The sequence below is a fragment of the Diabrotica undecimpunctata genome, chromosome 3 (genome assembly GCF_040954645.1).
Source record: "Diabrotica undecimpunctata isolate CICGRU chromosome 3, icDiaUnde3, whole genome shotgun sequence".
In the NCBI taxonomy this organism is placed as follows: domain Eukaryota; kingdom Metazoa; phylum Arthropoda; class Insecta; order Coleoptera; family Chrysomelidae; genus Diabrotica; species Diabrotica undecimpunctata.
This window is the reverse complement of record NC_092805.1, coordinates 44742641-44763965: the sequence shown is the minus strand read 5'-3', so window position 1 is coordinate 44763965 and position 21325 is coordinate 44742641. Positions and strand designations below refer to the sequence as shown.

Here is a 21325-nt window from a genome sequence, read left to right as displayed (position 1 = left end):
GATTTACAAATCTGAGCATCAAACTAGAAATGTTTAGGTACCTAATTCAATAAACTGGGAGATTTTGGAAAATCCCTAAATTAGGAACAAAACTATTAGCCGTTTACCTGCTGTTAAGATACAATAAATTGTAGATAGATTTGGGGATTAGATCATAAAATGCAAATGAGCGAACCCTTAGCGATTATCCAATAACTGAATGCCTCAGTGACCGAGACTTTCTAAGAATGTTGAGGGCTACTTAAATTGATCTTCTTTGAAATTGTAAATGTTTTGTACCTAAAAATTGTACCCTGTAAAATTTTCAAATACAGTATAAAAATCTGAACTTTTATGCACTTTATGCAAACTTTTATACAAATATGCCAAAATATGAAATATTTGCATAAAATATGCACAATATGCAAAATATGCAATATGCATATTTGCCGAAGTCGAATCATAATATATTCCTTGTCATATAGATATATATATATATATATATATATATATATATATATGATTTATTTTATATATTTTCCTTCATTACAATGTAATAAGAATGAAATGTAGGATCTTAAAAAAATAAAATAAAAATCTAATATGCAAAAACAAATGTTTATTTATTTTCAACAATTATAACAATCATTTTAACAAACAAATTACAAATAAACCAGTCTTTAGTACACGCGTGGTAATCTTTGGTAAAGGTTTTGAGTTTGCCACAAACGTTCTTGTTGTGTGTTAGGAACCATCTGGGTCATTAATTGTTGTGTGTTTTGCCACAAACGTTCTTGTTGTGTGTTAGGAACCATCTGGGTCATTAATTGTTCGGGAACAACTTTCAATTGTTGGAGCATGAGTACAATCTGTTGGTGGATAAGTCTTTGTTGGTAGATCAATTCTTCAGGAACAATATCTCCGTGTTGTATCAGCTGAACTAAATGCCTGTAAATGATGAAGTATTGGGAAACCAATTCTTGGGGAATGGTGTGTCTTTGTTGTGCCAAGAGTTGGATCAACTGTTTAAAGTAAGTTTGTTGATAAACGAATTGTTTAATCAAAACTTGAAGAAATCTTTCGACATATTGGTAGGTAATTCTTTGGTAGAGGACGAGTTCTTGTGGGATAACTTGTCCTTGTTGAATTAATACTTGGATTTGTTCTCTTACGTGGGTTTGTTGGAATAATAATTGTTGGATTAATTTTTGGATTTGCTCGTTGATAATATTTTGCTGTACAATCCATCTTTGAAGGGCAATAGTATCGACTTCAGTTATATTTTCGGCTAGGCGATTTATGAAGAGCTGTTGGTAGGTCAAACGTTCGATTAATTCATGAATTTGTTGGTAAACCAATCTCTGTTGGTATACAAGCTCTTGAGGAACTACTTGTTGTTTAACAATGTATTGTTCAACTTCATGAGTAATTAGATTTTGATGGTAAACTAATTGTTCAATAAGTTTTTCGACGTGTTCGTTAATAAGTTGTTGCTGGTATAGAACATCTTCAGTGATTGGTTGTCTTTTTTCGACGATTTCAGTCCATTTTTGGTTAATCATTTCTTGTTTAATGAAGATTTGTTCAAGAAGTTGAACATTAACGAATTCTTCAGGAACTTCGTATACTTGCTCTCCGTTTACAAGTCTCATGTTTACCAAATAACGGTTCAATGGAGTTTGTCCAAGTTGTTGTCTGTAAATTTGGTTCAAGATTTGGTTAGTGTTCATTTGATCGTCAAGAAGATATTCCCCAGATAGATACTGTTGAGGTAAATATTGTTGTTGGCTCCATAAACCTTGTTGAAGTTCACGTTGCTGTTGGATTTGTCCAAGCAGAGTTTGGAAATGTCTAAGTGGAGAATAGTGTTGGAGCAAGTCTTGGTCAAGATTCCTGTAAAAAAAACAGTTAATTATTACTTAGTATAAATGATGCCTACGTTGTATTCAAAAATAATAAGAAAAGCGAAAACGAAACAAAGGATTTATATTAGGTTGCGCTTTTGGATATAGATATTTATAATATTATTTACAGCATTAAACTATAAAAGTACCTACTATAAAACGTGCATTTGTCTACAATAAAAAAATCAATTTTTTTAAATAAATCTAGTTTGGAAAATCCTCGCTGGAGTATAACGGGATATATGGGTATACCTAACCTCCTAGTTAACTTAATAAGAAATTTAAATGGTATAAACCCAGCTAAAGTTAAAGTACACGAAATATATTCAAATTCGTTTTAAACAAAAAAAGAAACTACAGCGGACTAAATATTATCATCATTATTATACAACATATATTCTGAATATATAATGAAGTCAATGAAGGCAGCAAGCTAGCAATAGTTAGAATATCACCACGCCCTGATAGATAGAAGATAACCAACTGAAAAATTTGATTATAACAAGGATTACGTATTAAAGGTACGAGTAACAAAACTGTAAGGAACAATAGAAAAAACATTTGAGCAATACCTTAATAAAAGCCACCAAGGATATATACAGAAACAAAGAACTAAAAATAAAATTGCGAAACAAAGTAACATAAGGATTTTATGCCCGTTGTCACTGCTGTATTCAAAATATGTGTGTCACCAGATGGGGATCCACTCAAAAACAGAAATACATATACTTTGCAATTTGCAGATTACCTTGGCACAAAACGACTTAAAATACATGAGAAGAAAATTAAGAGAGGAGTACCAGAAAGCAGAACTAACTATAAATGTAAGTAAAACAAAATATCTTTGCATAAGATTTGAGAAGTAAAGACATGCCTAATTTTAGGTGAAGACGTGAATGACAAAATCGACAGTTGCAAATATTATAAGTAGAAAGAGGAGTAATGAGATGGGTAGGACATGTAATTTGGATAGAACAAAATGATCCAGCTAGAAAAACGCTTCTTGATAGACCTATTAACCGGAGAAGAAGAGCAAGACAAAGAACAAGGTTCCTTGATAATATCGTGTTTTGCGAAGGAAGGCAATGGATAGCTACGACTAAAGAAGAAGACTAGAGGGGGCTATAACCCACATAAAGTTGTAAAGCTAAACTGATGATGATGAGGAAAGCATCTACGATACATCTAAGTCATGTAGAATACCCAGACAAAAGAGGGACTGAGGAACGAAAAAATAACGGAAATTATCGAGGTCAATAAGACAATTGTGCAAGATATACAAAAACAACAGTTAAAATGGTACGGTAATGTAAAGACGAAAGAAAGAGGAAGGACTACCGAAGGCAGCACCGAATAGAGAACCCGCAAAAAGAAGGTAACGAGAAAGACCGAATACCATTTGGGAAACGAATATTAGAAAGCTATGTGCTAGGACACACAAGCATGAAGGAGTCTAAAAAACGGACAGCGTCGATAGACGCTAATAAACCTATAGTTAATAAGCTATATATTTTGAAAATGTTTCTTACCAGTTTCTTTGGATTCCGTATTGTAAATGTTCACCAAGAGGCATAACATCTTCAACTTGTTGTCCAACGTATTGACGAAGAGTATTTATTCCTTGGGTGGGGACAATGTCACTAAAAATACATTTACTATAATTAATTACAATTAATATAATTACATAATTTATTAAATTGTTTTATTGCAAAAATGAAAAAAATGAAAAAAACATGGAAAACATAATATTGGATGGCTATGAAACTATTATTTTAACTAATCTGCTTCTTCTGAAATGTAAATTAAAACTAGGATTAGCAAGTCGTAAAATTCTACGTAAGATTTTTAGAAGTGAAAAAATCAAGTATATAGTGGATAAAAGATATAAGGGAAAATAACTAGGATATATGAGTAAATAAAACTTATATCTTAACTATAAAATAAACAATAATAAAGGGGTAGCAACAGGTGGAACAAATGATGGAACTAACAGATTTCACGTGAAAGTGGAATTGGATAGATATGATTTAGCATTGAGCTAAAATTTGTTCTTTTTAGTTACCAAATAGGAGTGGGCACCGTTAGGGATATAATTCTTTTGTAGTATGAGTAACTCTTTAATATATGTTCATGACAGTAAAAACTAAGAGCATATGGAAGTAGAGTGGAAAGCAATGAGGACAAGCCCTTGAAAATTCTTAAAGAGTAAAAAGAAGGCAGGAAGAAAGTTTGCTAAAAGAAATAATGGTACAAATAAATAGTACATATCGCTGCAATTAGGCAGCTAAAGAGAAATTTGGCAGATGTGTGAAATATAAAAAAGAAAGAAACCTTTAAGGAAATATTTTGAAAAGTACGCTAAAATGTAAAATAAAACAATTGTCGTCACTAATAATACACAAAGACACAGTGTGTCTTAAATGACAATATCAAATAACTTTATTGACCCACACATTGAAAATTTCTCGAAATTTTTGAAAAGCGAAATCGAAATATGAAAATATTTTAAATAAAAAAAATTACTCTTACCTAATTCCTTGTACACGCTGTTCAAGATCCCAGTCTCTGATAATATCGTAGATGGTTTCGTTGATAAGTCCAGCTTCAACTAACATTTGAATTCTGTTAAGAAGGCTGTAGTATTTTACGTCGTCAAGTTTACCTTCATACTGACGGAAAATATCAGTAAGAACATCAGCTTGGTTGTAGTTTTGGTTAACTGAAACGCCAACGAGGTATCGGTCGCTCATGTCTCTAGCTCTAAGTGATTCTCCGATTTGGATTATCTTGGTTCTTGTGTTTGGAGCTCTGAGAACGACTTCGACATTTCTGGGATTGACAACACTCTTGAGGATATCGATTTCGATACCTCTAGAGTCGAAGAGAGTTACAGTTCCATCTTCTTTGACCAGAACGGTTCTACCAAGAAGTGTTGGTAGAGCAGCGCTAAATGCTACTAAGGAAAGAAGAACTAATACCTTCATCTTCGTTGCTGTATTAGTGAATGTGCCTTTTGATTGAAGTGCACCTCATTTTATACAAATTTTGTTATAGATAATAACTTATTTTGCCACTTTTATCACCCTTAACAACACATTCTCATCTAATATTCCGAGGCATAGGTCAACTTGTTTGAAAACTAAAGATTATTGTTTATAAAAATTCAATAATGATACCTACAAGTATATCTGTAGTAAATTAGTAAACAATTCTTATGTAAACGACCTGATATTAATTATTAAATTAAAAGATATTTTCACTCTATTTGCGGGTAATAAGTAAACATTTTAATATAACTTTCGTATGCTTAGCAACAGTAAAAATAATGCCCTATGTCATATACTAGGATAAAGAAGAAATATAGAAAAATAGAAATAAAAGATTTATTGGTTATTGTGGTCAAATGAAATCCAGTGTACCTATGCCAAAAATTAGTAGGAAGTTTTTTAAAGTAGAACTCAATAAAGACTACCCTCACGTCCTCGAACTCATTAACCTACATAATTGCTGGAAAAAGAATTATAGAGAAAGAGAAATGAAAGAGAATTATAATTTTGGTACCTGGTTGTCGGTACCAAAGTTATACAGTTGTGTATATATAAAAAATGCTTTGGTTTTGGTTTAGCAATGAGGCTGTAGACAATATCAGAAGAAAACAATATTTCCAAATACAGGACATTAGGTATATATTATATACACTAACGAGCATAAAATTAGGGTCACCCGGTAATTTGAATTTATTTTAGAAATTATTATTCTGTTTTAACTATTTTCGGTTGTAACATAGTTTACTAACGGATTGCTTAAAGAAAACAACGTTTTTGTCGTTTAAAGTTTATTAAAAATAATGGAAATGAAGAATTTTCCTTTGATGTACTAAATATTGAAAAGGGACAATTTTAATTTGATGTGCTTTTTGTCGAAAAAAAGAAATTTTAAGAACTTCACTAGCGAGTATTCCCTCCTCTAGCAGTGATAACAGCTTGCAAACGACGAGGCATGCTTTGGATCAGATTTTGGATCACATTCTGCGGAAGATTATTCCATTCTTGCACCAATATGTCGCGAAGCTCTCTCGAATTTCTGGAGGCCGGCATATGACTCCGTAAACGTCTCTTCATCTCATTCCAAACATGTTCTATGGGATTGATACCTGGACTGCAAACAGGCCAAACAAATCGTGTGATTTGAACCTCGTCAAGATACTCAGTAACTATCCTAGCAGTGTGGGGCCGTGCATTATCATGCATAAATGTTGCGTCGTCTCATTCTCGATAAAGACTAACTCCGTGCAAGCATCAAACGATATGCCTCCCCATGCCATAACTGACCCTCCACCAAATGGAAGACGCTCGGCAACACATGCTTGAGCATATCTCTCGCCTGGATGTCCCCACACTATTACACGTTTGTCTGAGCCCGTAAGACAGAATCTCTATTCTGCCTATTAGAAGCCAAGTGTTCTCGTGCAAAATTCAATCTGGCAATTCGGTGTTCACGGGAAAGCGGCGATCTAGTTACTCTAGTTCGAGAAGATAAACCAGCAGCATGAAGTCGTCTCCTAACTGTCCATTCCCTTATGTTTACATTTCTCACTCCTTGCAGATGATTTCGAAGAGAAACTGCCGTGACGTTCGGTTTCTCAAAGCACTTGAAACGACAAAGCGGTTATCTCTAGCTGTTGTAATCCTACCTCGACCGGAACCAGGTCTTCGAGTATGCAGACCGGTCTCTTCGTACCGTTGCCATACTCGTTGCACACTCGAGAGACTTACACCAACGTTTCTGGCAGTTTCGCGCTGAAGGTGGCCATCTTATAACGCCGCCACAATTCTTGCCCGAATCCCTTTACTTTCCTCTTTACCCGCCAGAATCTTATATACTAAAACGCTAAGCCCTTTTCTTGTCCACCACTTTACTCAAAAACCATATTAGATAATTAAAATATTTTTCGGAATATTATTAGTATTACGTATGAGATTGTCAAGATATACTTTTGGTACAAAAATTCACTTCCGGTTTTGAGATGACCGGAAGTTAAAATTTACTTTAAGTTTTAGACCCCACAATGTATACATGGATCGAAAGGTCTCGTCGTACGTCGTCGTCCCACAATGTATATATGTACTTCCGGTTGCGATCCGACACCGGAAGTGACCCGAAACGCGCATAAAACGTCAAGATAGAGCAAATCTGACACCGGATTCGTGATCAGCATGCAATTAACTGCTAAATGATATCCATGTCGACATTTGATGAACTAAAAATTGCATTCCGGTTTTGAGGTCAACTTCCGGTTTCGTTTTTATTAGTCAAATCAATATAGAATTCAACGTAGAGTTCAAAAATCTAAGTTCACGAAATTATCATTTATAGTTTTTGAGTTATTGATAAAAATATTTTTACTTCCGGTCATCATTGTATATATTGTATATTTTTCTCGCAAAATAAAAATTTCATTTAAAAAACTCGATGTCGAGTTGGTCCGCTAGTTTATACTCATTGCAATACACTGACAGTGATAACAATACACAAACAATTTACAATTGACGGTAAAACCATAGAAACAAAAACTGTGCTGATAACGGTTTTTAGGAATTAGGCTCAGCTTATTATCGAAGGGAAAATAGAAGGCAGACGCGGCCCGGGTAGACGACAAATGACCTGGCTGCGCAACATCAAAGATTGGACAGGATTAGACTTTCAAAGTTTAATAAGGAAAGCCCAAAATAGGGAAGACTTTGCATAGGTCATCGCCAACCTTCGCTAAGAAGACGGCACCTAAAGAAGAAGAAGGAATTAGGCTAAAGGGCCCTTTTTATCTCAAACGCTTGTCGAAACAACAACGACAACAATTTTTTCTTCAAGAAATCCATTAGTAAACTATGTTACAACCGAAAATAGTTAAAACAGAATAATAATTTCTAAAATAAATTCAAAATAAGGGGTGACCCTAATTTTATGCTCGGTAGTGTATATATATATATATATATATATATATATATATATATATATATATATATATATATATATATGTAGGTAAAATGTAAAATGTAATGGCATATCTCGCAAAACAGAAAACCAAAAAAGGTATATCGACGGTCTTCACTGTCTTCCTATCGAGTTTTCACTGTCTTCCTTCACTCAACCGTTTTCTCCAATTTTCCCTGTCATTCCAGTCTCCATCTCGCAGGGTTCTTTTCTCCATAGCCTCGTCGATTTCATCTCTGAATGACCTTCGGGGTCTTCCTCTCTTTCTTCTTCCAATCGGGCTCCATTCTGTGATTTTGTTTATCCAGCGTCGTCTGTCCGCTCTTCTGACGTGGCCGTACCAGGATAGTCTCTTCTCCTCTATATAGTCGATTATGTCTGATTACACTCCCATTCTCCGCTTAATCTCTGCGTTTTCAATTTTGTCTCTTTTTGTAAGTCTACAGCTTCTCCTCAGGAACTCCATTTCTACTGCTCTTATTCTACCTCTATTTCTCTTGTTTATTGTCCAGTTTTCGGACCCATATGTCAGGATACTTCTTGTCAGGGTGTTATATATTCTCTTTTTTGTCTTTATCGTAATGTTCTTATCCCACAACACTGAGTTTAGTTGTCTTATACAGTTTCTTGTTTGTCTCAGTCTGTTGTTTATATCTTCTTCTGTTGTTCCCTGGTTCGATATTATGGTTCCTAAATACTTGAATTTATCTGTTCCATTTATTTGTCTTCCCTCGTCTATCTCTAGGTTTCTCATATCCTTGTTTTCTGTTGTTAGGTATTCGGTTTTCTCTAGGTTTATTTCCATTCCGTTGTTTTTATATTCTTCTTCTAGTTTTCTGAGCATAAAGCTGAGATCTTCTTCATCTTGTAATATAAATGTAATAATAATTTACAAATAAATAACAAAATTGATTTAGGTTAGAGAACTTTAAAGCAGATAATATGCAATTAAACAAACTTTATTGACATGATATTCAACTAGGTACAAATATTACAATATTATGTAATATTACAAACAAAACAATTTTTTTTTTAATTTTTGGTATAACATATTAATTTCAATTAACAGTCTTCAGTCCACGACAACCAAATCCATAATTCTATGTTTTCGATACTAGATGCTTGCTGCTTAGTGTTGTGTGTCAGCTCACTTTCATCTGATTTTGGAAAGACTACGTCATTCTCATCGATCCATTTAACATCGTGGTGCTATAAATTTTGAATAATGCACATTAGTTTTTTTTATGGATCTTGCGATGTGACGATTTAGTAACTTGTCTTGACGGAAGTATGATAAAGACCACACGTTTTGCATGTTCCACTTAATAGTTTTAGTTTTACCGTCGGAGAAAAATAATCGTAGGTTACTTGTAGAAAATCTTTGCGAGAAGCATTTAAGCTTAGAGCTAAATTGACTAAAATATTGAAAAATTGCGCTCCATCATCCAAAACCAAGTCATACGTTTGTTTTACTTTTACTGGTGGTGGAAGAAACGTTTTGTCTAGTAATCTAGATAGGCGACTTCTTGGACGACAGCATTCTGTTTCTACATTGTACAATTTGAAGCAAGTATTGGCTTTCACGCACATGTTCTGAATACCATTTAATGTCTGGGAAATCAGGAAGATCTTGTTCATCCAGCCTAACATATTTTACAGTAACATTATGGCCATCAATTTCCATTGAACTTCGTACTTTAGCTAAAACATTTCCTGAAACCTCGAAATTGAACTTTCTAAATTTTCATTGAGAGGAGAAAGACTTTCAGTTTGCACACTAGGTACCAAAATATGCCAATTGCAAATACATTCTTTAAAAAAAATCGAACAGAAGATGGACTTGGGTAGCACGAAATGGAATCACTAAGAACGAAATTGACTTCATTCTAACCAACAAGATTGCTACAATAAAAGATGTCAGTGTAATAAATAAATTTCAAACAGGCAGCAACCATAGACTAATCAGACCAAAAACTGTTCTAGATCTGAAACTAGAAAGAATAAAATTAATTACAAAACCAAGAGTAACCGGTATAATTATTAACAATCTAAAAGAAAACTCAGATGACTAACAAAGGACAATTGATGAAAGATTAGATGACCAAATCGACAGCTCTAAATGAATGGAAATCATCCTTGATAGTGCCAAAGAAATCGGAGTCCCACAACAACAAATGAAATGAAAGTAAGTAGCAATATACAGAGAATACAATACACTGAACTTTGTAAGACAATAAGGAAAAGTATTAAGGAAGACATAAGAAAATATAATGAAAGACTGGTAGAAAATGCAATAAAAAACAGAAAAAACTATAAGAAAACAAGAAAAGCATTAGTCTTGATTATGTGAAGGATCAGATTCGAACTTATCCGCTAAGACCTTTTGGAATTGCTCTTCATTTGTTCTTAGTTTAAAGGCATCTCTCCTCGTTGTTTTTTAAAAATCCTTTTTCTCTCTTCTTTTATGTTAATATTTATTTTTGCTCTAACTATATGATGGTTACTACCCGTTGTTACGTTGTTTATTGTTGTGACGGCTTTAAATATTCCTTTGTTGTTTGAAAGAAAATAGTCTATTTCATTTTTGGTAGTTCCGTTAAGTGCGACCCATGTCCACTTTCTGTTAGATTTCTTTTTGTAGAAGTATTCATAACATACATGTTTTCTTGTTCCAGGAATTCCATGAGTTTTTATCCTCTTGTGTTTCTTGTGCCGAATCCAAAATTTCCAATCTTGCTTTCAGATTCTTCAATCTTACTTCCGATTTTGGCGTTAAAGTCTTCCATGAAATACGGAAGGTACCCCAGGTGGGTAGGAATTCTATTCCACAGTCCCACACCGTAACAACGGTCTGCTCCGAGGATTCTGAGGGTTGGGCAAGTCGACATTAAAAAAGAAGAGGAACAAACAACTCCATATAGCAACATACAACATCCGCTCCATGGCAAAAGATGAAAAATTCTACGAACTAGAAGAGGAATTGGGAAACTTAAATTGGGACATAATGGGACTGTCAGAAGTTAAAAGAAGAGGTGAAGGATATGTGGACTTACATTCAGTCAACAGACTCTATTATAAAGGCAGGAAAGACTACACATACGGTGGAGTAGGTTTCTTAATCAACAAGAAGAGAAAATCTCAAATTCAAATAATTGACAGCATATCAGACAGGGTTACATACATGGTCTTAAAACTAAGTCCAAAAATTAAAATAAAGATCGTGCAAGTTTATGCTCCAACTGAAAAAGCAACCGATGAGGAAATAAATTCTTTTTACGAAGACCTTAAAAAAGCTATAGACAACAACAAAGAATCCAATATATATATATATATATATATATATATATATATATATATATATATATATAAATATATATATATATATATATATATATATATATACATTTGTTAAAGTTTCTATGTATGGTTTGTCAATGCCTTGGTTGCTTAAAGCTTCTATTACTGCCTTGAAATATATAAAATCAAAATATATTTTCGAAATCGAAAAATATTCTTTAGCTCTACTCATTAGTTCTCTAAGTGTATGAATATGATCTATGGTACTGAATCCACTTCTGAGACCAGCTTGTTCTCTCGGCTGTGCAGCATCTAATGCGTTTGTTAATCTGTTGTGTTGATAATCTTTGTGTATATTTTATATACGATTGGTAGTAGACTTATAGGTTTGTAGTTTTTGATATCCTCTTTGCTACCTTTCTTTTGAATGAGAATTATGTTTGCTGTATTCCAGGGGTCTGGTATGCATCTCGATCTTAGGCAGTTCGTAAATATGGCTGTTAAGATTTTCCAGGTTTTATTGCCAGCGTACTTAAGCAGTTCCACTGGTATACCGTCCATTCCAAATACTTTACCGCTTTAAATTTTTGTAGTTGTTCCCTGAAAAGGGAAAAGCTGAGAAAGAAGAAGACTATTTCCAAGAAACATCATACTAAAGCAAGAGTTGTGATCAATGCCGACTAATTAGTCTGATTAATATTAAACAAAGTTATTTACTAAAATTATTCACGACCGCATATACACAAAATGTGAATCTAAGGTGGCAGGAACTCAGTTTGGCTAGGAGGTTTTGGAACTCGAGAAGTTATTTTCTTCCTTCAAGTATTTATACAAAGATTTAGAAATCATGAAATTGTCAAGACATACCTCTATAGATGAAAACTACTCGAATCAGAACTTCGTGATTGCAATGGTTATACTGATAATATTAATCATTGGCTGTTTGGATGCACACATAAGGATGATGCAATTAAGTATTTGATGCACACTCTGGAGCTAGAACAAATATTTTTCCCACAAAATCTTGCTTCTCTCTTATACTTGTCTCGACAAAACTATTAAATAAAACAAATCATCTGAGTATTTTTAAAAAGAACTAAGAGAAAAATTTAACTTATACTTATTGAATGAGTCGGCTTGAATGTGTTTAGCATTTGTTCCTATTATTCTTATGTAATATTACCTTCCTGAAAAATATGAAAATTATTAAAAAATAATAAACTTAAAAAATATTAAATTTAATGAAAAATTAAAAACAAGAGAAAAAAAAAGGAAAAATTAATAAATAATATTAAGAAAACACGCACATAAAGACGGCCTAAACCTATGAAATGAAAATATATCTTAGGTTAATAAAACTGTTTAATAATAAATTAAAATAGTTCATTAACAAACTTACAACAATAAGAAAGTGGGGAACACGTATTGTTACCATGCGTGTCTTGTTTCATAATGTTTTTTTTTGCTATAATTTTTAACCACGAAGATTCAGCACTTATATATAAACATTAGTTGGCGTCATAACCGATGATGATTTGCAACCTTCGATAGAAGATGAAACTTAAAGAAGAAGAAGTGCGACATTAACTTTATCCCTCCATAGTTCTTATAGTCCTGAACGCCTCCTTTCTCTTTATACAATGATATCATCACACGTTCTCTAAATGCATTGGGCATCTTCTTCCTCATATATTCCTCAAAATATCAACCTCCTCTTCTCTTTCAAACCGCTACAGGTATTCCATCAGATCCTACTGCCTTACCGTTCTTCGTATTATTTAACGCCCTTCATCTTTCGCTATCCCCGGTATTACATTCTCATTTGGGATCTCACATCCTCTGTCTCTAATGTGGTGGTCTTCATTTCGCAACTTACTAAAGTACTCATACCATCTATGCTTTATTTCATCGGTTCTTAACACTCTTCCATCCGCACTCTTAATCTACCACATGTGGTTCAAATTTCTTGGAAATAGTGATAAATAGTAATTTGGTCCTTTCTGAGGGAATTTACCACTACCATATAATGTTGAATAGTGGTAGTACCATATCAATTAATTGAGGTCGCATATCAACTTAAGAAGTTCTCTGTGTGTACCATCAGGGCCAGGCTCCTTATTATTCTTCAAGTATGAAATGGCCTTTTGATCTCATTTTTTGGAATTTATTATTATTTATTTTTAAACTTGAAATAAGGCTGATTTTGTAATATGGCCTGATATTTCGATATTATTTGTGACGGTTTCTTATAATATTTACTGTTATTGTAAAATTAACACTTTCTATACCGTCTCAAACGAAAATTCAGTTTCAAAAATTATCCGTCACCGAGTTTTTTAATTAATCCACGAAGTTTGAAATTTGTTAAATAAATTAAATACAGTGTATAAATGAATGCACACTAAATAGAAAAAAAGAATGGAATAACCACATAAGGTCGGCTTAATCGGCATAGTGCGTAACTCCTTTCATACATATTTTACAGGAGACACAAAAAACGATTTAAAAACGACTTTACCTTTAAATGTATTTACGTTGACCATAGTTATTGTTTTTGTTGATTAGAAAATATCATAAAGGTGGAAAGTATTAGATACTTTTCTAATATTTTAACTTAAATCGCAAGAATTTAAAAAAAAATTGAAATACGCAGTTTGCTTTTTTGTATTTTTGTAAAATTGGAGATACTCATTTTTCTTAACATTTAAAATGAACCATTAAGCAATAAAAAATCAACATAAAAACATGTTTATTCATGAAAGTATAAGATTTATGAACTTAAAAGCTAAAAAGGATGAAAAAGTATAATATTAAGAAAACTTAACAACTAAAAAGAATTAACTAATGATGAGGTAAATTATTATAGAAATCGTGATAATCGCTTTCCATGTTCGTCTTAAGTTGTTGGAGGTGTGCATATTTTTCTGCTTTAATTTTTAGTCTTTGTTTGTGTAATGCCGGTATATTATCTGTATTAGTTGCTTGAATGCTGCTTATGTTCAGTCTTATTGGAAGAGTTTGCCAATCTTTCTCTGAATGTCGAAGTTTAAAAAACACTCGTTGGAATATTTTAATGGTTTTAGGTCGATTACCAATTGTCCAGAGATTTTTCCTGGTCTAATGGATTTAAAATATTTCAATTCATCATATTTTTTGAAGAAGTCGTGCATAAGGTATTCAACTCTGTAAGGAGCTTTTTGACATGCTGCTTTGCAGATAAATACGCAATCTGCAAGAATATTGATTTTCTTGTTTCGAATATTTCTTTCGATAACGGAATAAACGCTGTCAACTTCCATTTGAGTATGGCCCTTATGTAAATATTTTTGTATCACAGTTACACCCTTTTCCAGGGCAAAATTAAATAGACCATTTGACAAAGTAATGTTTCGGTTTTGATAACCGCAGCCGTCACTCCATAGTATAATGGTAATGTTACTTTGATTTTCTAATTGATGTTCTTTAACATGTCCCTCCAAAAAATGAATTAATATACTTGTAAATTCGTTGCTTGTCAATCCGCCCTCACTCTCATTCCAAAGGTAACAGTAGCCTTGTTTGCGCTTAATGTCAAATAGTGTGAAATTATGGACGATAAGTTTGGTCTTTCTGTCTCCGGCTTCTGCACATAATGTAGCCTTTCTTAAATAATTTTAAAGTGTTTGTTTGTCCTTTTGTAGTGTAGTGTGATGTACATTTATATGTTTATGACATTTTGTTCTTGTCGGATAGGCCGCAATTGACGAAATGCCCCTGAAGATGATCTAGGGATCGAAAGTACTTGGGCAAGATTAAATTAAACTGTGCTCGATATATGCCTTTTATCTGATCAAAGTTCATTTTTTAGTGTTATGTGTTCATTGTATTTATCTTCTGTTGAATTGTTTGTTTGATAAGCGACACATTTGTCGCCTAGATCCTTTTTCGGTTGATAAAGTGAGAGCCTTTGCTTATCGAATTCCTTATGGAATGTGGCAATTGATACAGGTGTATGATTGTGTGTTTTGCAGTAGTCGTTTCTATAAACTTTATATAAATGGGCTTTAGAGTTCCAACTCGGTTCTAATTATTAAATAATTCACTATACACGTGCACACATTGACACTTCGTAACAAATTGATGGATTTACGAAGTTTGCTGACTCAATTTGGCGGGAAAGGAGATACGCCGTTTTCTACTTAAGATATTGTAAAGCAAACAATTTAATCTTGGATTTATAAACTTTTCTAGTGTATGCGTTATAATATTTTTTACTAGATGGCACAAAATTGTAATTTTGTTAAAAAAGTGGAGTAACGCACTTTGCCGATTAAGCCGACGATAAGCAGAATAGGGGAGACCCATGTCGTGAAAATAGGAAGAGATAAATCACCAATTGCAGAAGTATCGAACGACCACGCAAAATATGTGACAACCTCCCATAGAGGTATTAATCTGCTGATGAACAAACAGAATTAGTTATAAAGTGGAAGACTAAGAAGAAGAAGTATTAAAATCACAGTTTTCTATTTTTCACTGACTTAAACTGGATGGACTGTATCTTATGAATTGTTAGATGACGATCTTCGGGAGGATAAAAAATATTGGAGTCGAAAATGATTAACATTATAGCCCGGTAATATATTTCGCGTATAGAAAGGAGCAAAGAAAATGATGATAATCCCTGTTTGAACCATAATTTTTTTCTTAATTATCCACAAAGAACAGAAGGCCATAAGACTTCGTAAATAGTATATCTTCAAGTCGATAAAAATAAATGTTTACTTGAATTTAACACTTGATAATGTAAATGTTATAAATATACTAATTATTGTACATAAAACTGCTTGCATTGCAGTTTTACAGAAAAATTAATGAACTCTTTACGATACGATCGTTGTTTACTACCGTTACTACTAAGTTTATCAGACGAAATGTGAAACAAAAAAAATGAGGGTCGATTACTGTTTCTATAAATATTAATTGATATATGGTATATTTAGGGTCAAATGTTAATTATCATTAAAATATTATTTTAAAAATAAATTGATGTTATTATTAATATTAGATTAAAGTTGCTAAGCACAAAAATACAATAAAAATGTTTATTGTTAGATATCTGTTTAATTTTGTAAAGTATTATTTAATTTGACAAGAATGTACTATTACCAAATTTTGGCGATTTAATTAAGTTAAAATATTAGTTTTATGCTTCATAGATCTTTGATTTTTTAACCAACATTATAGAGTTTTAATTTTTAATTAACATTTCAACTGAAATTGTAATTTACTTTTCAATTTTATATTGTAATTCTTGTACTTTGTCCGCCGCTAATAACACTCAGTGGTTGATGCAGTTAATAAAAAAAAATCGGCGGACCTACATGTTTTCTTGCAATACATTTTCTCTACAATAGACAAATATAATACAAAATTTAAAGATTATAGAAAATATACATCAGGTGATCTGATAAGTTACGTCCTTCACCGATTAGTGCACTGCGACTTAACAAAAAACATTAGTTCTAGAAAGTCTAACCTTTTTTACGCATAAACGTCAAATTGTAGGCAAACGTGTGTTTGGAAATATGACGCATGGAGAAAAACAATTCTCGATCTCTCATTAAACATTATTTGAGAAATAATGAAAGAAGTAGCAACTGATGTGATTGGAAAACAAAAGCGTAAAAAATAAGGTCGGACTGGTGCGATGATAAATTTGTAGAAGCAATACAAAGAAACACCAAGCATAAACAAGGCTCCAAGGACGAAGAATGAGACAAGTAGAGGAAGAGTATAGGCAACTGAAAGAACTGGAGAGAAATAACTAGAAAGGATTATAACACACAAATGTAAATGCAAAATTCTACAAGAAAGTTAACCAGAACAGAAATGAATTCAAACCTAGATTATCAATAATTAGAAAAAGAACTGGAGAGATCATTGGTGATCAGCTCCAGATACTAGAAAGACTGACGGAAAATTTTGAGGAGAGACTAAACATAAGAAGTAAGATGAGGTTGCAAGAAGCACCAATCCAACTCGAAGGCATAGAAGACGAAATAGAGAAAATAACATCCCAACAGAGGAAGAACTGCATACGCCTCTCGTACAGCGCTTCCCGTTCTCCCAAAAATATTGATATCATCAGCATAGGCATTTGCACTGATTTATTACATACCGGTGGTTGTGATTTGTGACATACATATTACTTTTTTGTTAAAAGTATAAAAAGCAAATAGACTGGCAGAATGCCTTAATAACACTATATCGCGAAATGGACACACTAAAACTGAGATAAAGTCAAGAATTTATAAAGCCAGTGTAAGACCAATAATGACATACGCCTCAGAAATAAGACCCGACACAGCCACAACGCAAAGGCTACTCGAAACGGCAGAGATGAGAGTACTAAGAAGAATTACAGGAAATACGCTGAGAGATCGAAAGAGAAGTGAAGACATTAGAAGAAAATATAACGTACAGTCTATAAATGAATGGATACAAAATAGAAAAAAGAATGAAATAATCACATAAGCAGAATGAGACCGGTGTCGTCAAAATAGCAAAAGGTAAGTCACCAATCGGCAGAAAAAGTAATCGGTAAGTATCAGACGACCGCGCAAAAAATGGAGTGACAACCTTCCATAGAGGCATGATACTATAACAAACAAGGTATGCTCACTTGTAGTTCTAATTTTAATCGACTTTGCGCATGACGTCATAGAGAGGCAAAGCCAGGGGACTTGTGTGGATCTAATTTTAACGATGCATCATATGGCAACGTTGTTCCATTCCTGTAATGGACAATTTCGAAACTTACGGTCGATTTCATAATGATTCGCTAAAGTGGACTTTAGGAAAAGGAGACTTTATGTTAAAGTCGACTTTAAAGTGACTGTCAATGATATTTTATTTCATAATTCGCTTTAAAGGGCTCTTTAAGTAAAGTGGCTTTTAATGAAATTTTATACTGTTGGTTAAACTGAATTACGATGTATTTGAACTAAAATGGAAATAATGACATTGAATGTCATACATTTTGGCCATTTTGCCGAATTTTGCACGTTTGTATTTGTGTTCTACTTACCAGATTGATATACTATACGTAATTGTCGGTTTTTAACTAATAAATTACTAACTACTAAATTATTACTTAATTACTAATAAAGATTTAGTTTAATTATTAATAACTTTAATACTAATTTAATACCACTTTAACTTTAATTATTATTATTTCTTTATATATATATTTCTGTATAAATATTATTATTGGACTATCTTTTTAATTAGATTTATTACTTAATACTTACTTAAATCTACTAGTTAATTACTTAAAAATTATTTAGTTTATTAATTAGTTCATCATCATTACTATACTTTTCTTTTTAATTAGATTAATTACTTAATACTTAATTTTAATTCTAGTTTACTATTAATTTTATTAATATTAGATACCTACTATTAATTCTATTGGTATAATACCTATATCATTAACCTAACCGTAATAAATTCCACTGCATCAGATGAACTTGAACTAGATGTTTCAAAATTATGTATAATTGCGCTTTTAAAGTGTAAATATATTTAAAGAATAGTATTACAAAAGTAATATGTTATTACAATTTAGGATGGCAGTTACGCTAATCTTAAACAGTGTGGTTAAAATATTCAAAAATAGGTTATGTACTCTTTAAAGGAAGCTTTAACAACTTAAAGGTCCGAAATCCTCACTTTAAAGTTAAAGTGGGCTTTTGATAAAAAGGATCCTTTAACTTGATTATGAAATGAAAATCTAAAGTTAAAGGCAACTTTAAATTTAAAGTCTCCTTTAACTTGATTATGAAATCGGCTGTTAAACTGTTAACGGTAAGTATACCTCGATGCCATATCTTGCACTAAGAAGTCATTACTAGTTACTTTCTGTGAACACGTGGTTTGAAAATTAATAAGTAATTTGTAAAATTAATTAAAGCAATATATGAATCTTCGATTTGATTGTGTGTATTACAAACAAAATAGATATTGCTACAAAACATAAATTAAATATAAAAGGCCGGTAAAATGTAAAGAATTTTAAACATAAGGAAAAGCAGGTCCTACTTCAGACTTTATGAATATCATTTAGACATTTATTTTACAATCTTCGTGATTTTTCTTCAGCGGATATTGTAATTATCTTTAATATTTTTATTAAGAATTAGTATTTTAAAATACATTTTACATATACACAAAGTAATTTCACATATTCGCTAACATTTACATATTTTGCAGCATCTATTAGGTTTTTTTTTAAATAATTTTTAGTTATTTTTAATTTGTTGCCGTTATAACTATGAAAAATATGTTCAAGTTCACTACATTTAGTTATAAATTCCAGTGTTGGTTGGTTTACCCAAGTACACGATTTATCGTTAACGTCCGGAACATATTCAAGTATTTCTTTTTTTGTAACTTAAATGCAATGAAACCGGATTAATTTTCATCCCATTCCAGGTCTTTTATATTCAAATTAATAAAATCTTGATGACTGTCAATTAAATCTTCAGGGTTAATTTCTGTATCACCACTAGGAAGGTTTAGCGAGGAAAAGATCTCTTCGGTGACAATTTCATAATTAATTATACTATTACTAGTAATATTCCACTATAGTTTTTCTTTTAAACAATAGTCAGCTTCTGTAAAATGTTTTGATTATATTCTCGCGGTTTCTACATTAAGTTTGTCACGCTGAAAACACTTGAAGAACCATACTTTATGCATTTGTTTGTCTCTAGGAAACACAAAAAAACGACACTTCGAAAAAGATTTACTTTTTTTATAATTGTTTAAACAACGCACCACTGCACAATATATTATGGAAACCAAATAATTAGTCTTCTTTATAAAGTAGCTACAGGTAGTCGAGAGGAAAGTTGCGTACGATAAATAAATTAGGTGATATTAACACAGTAAACTGAATGTTTTCACCACAAAATTTATATAACAATATAATATATAAAGTCTTTACTACATCAATGAATAAATAAAAATCTCATTCACGTTTTGAAGCACACAGGATAGCAACACGTAGTGCATTTAAGTTGGCATCATTAAAGTTGTCTCGGGCTTACGTCACAGGTGTGCGAGAGAGAGGCTAGAACATGCGCGTTGACTTATCTTGTTAGTTATAGTATCATGCCATAGAGGTATTAATCTGACAATGAACAAGCAGAATTGCTTATAAAGAGGAAGAAGAAGAAGAAGTATTATTTTTTCCAGAGCTAGATTGAATAGTAAACAGGAGAGAGGGTCCCACTGGCAAAGTTCGTTATTAGTTTTAAATGTGTGTGTGCGTTGAGTATCTATCCTATATTCCAGTGTTTTTTCTAAAATTTGTTTCAGGGTTAAAATCTGATGAATTGTCGAGTTACCACCTCTGAAACAAACTCGGTATTTTCCTACTATTCGTTCTGCGTATGGTGCCATACGGCGGCATAGTACTGGGGAAAATATTTTATACGCTGCATTTAGAAGCCAAATTGCACTGCATTTAGAAGCTCTGTGTTTGAACCATTCAAATATATCTCATTTTTTGTGTATGGTGCAAAGTATTCCAATACTTCAATCACTTGGGAGGGATTTCTTTGTCCATATTTCTTTTATGAGCTGCTGTAGTGCCACTTTGGTATCGTGGTCACCTTTTTAGTTTAGCTGGTAGATTATCTATTCCGGATAATTTGTTTCTGGCTAGTTTTTTAACTGCATCTTTAACTTCAAGAATCGTTGGTGGTTCCTCTTTCCTCCCGTATGTTCCGCTTACCTCATCTCTATCTTTTTTTAGGTGTTTTTTTTTATTCTCTATAAAACCTTGTTAAAGTATTCCATCCATCTATAAAATACATTGACTTGTGGTTGCCTTGAATTCTTTTGTGTTGATGTTAACTTTTTTCGAGAATGCTCTTAATTATTTTTCTCTTTTTTTCTTTTCACTTTGTCTGGTAATTCTCTACATTTATTCGAGTTCGTCGGGTAAGCATCTTTTTTGGCTTTATTTTTTTTCTTTTTTTTTTTAATTCTTGCATTCATAGTCAAATCAATGATTTTTACGGGCACAACTTTCTGTTTCTATTTCATCTTTCGCTGCTGCTTTAATATCTTCGTTTGCTCTGGTCCAGTAGAAGTCTATATCTGTC

General features: G+C 32.5%; 2 protein-coding genes across 2 annotated transcripts in view; both read right to left on the bottom strand.

Annotated features, from left to right (window-relative positions):
• Positions 1–21325, bottom strand: part of Traf4 (TNF receptor associated factor 4) — a 559644-nt gene that overhangs the window by 298131 nt on the left and 240188 nt on the right. The window lies entirely within an intron of this gene.
• On the bottom strand, positions 584–4901 carry LOC140436751 (uncharacterized). The gene is made up of 3 exons (XM_072525819.1): positions 4413–4901; positions 3413–3523; positions 584–1872 (listed from the first exon to the last, which is right to left on the bottom strand). Exons 1-3 carry the CDS (start codon positions 4865–4867, stop codon positions 660–662), a joined length of 1779 nt encoding a protein of 592 aa, XP_072381920.1. The 5' UTR covers positions 4868–4901; the 3' UTR covers positions 584–659.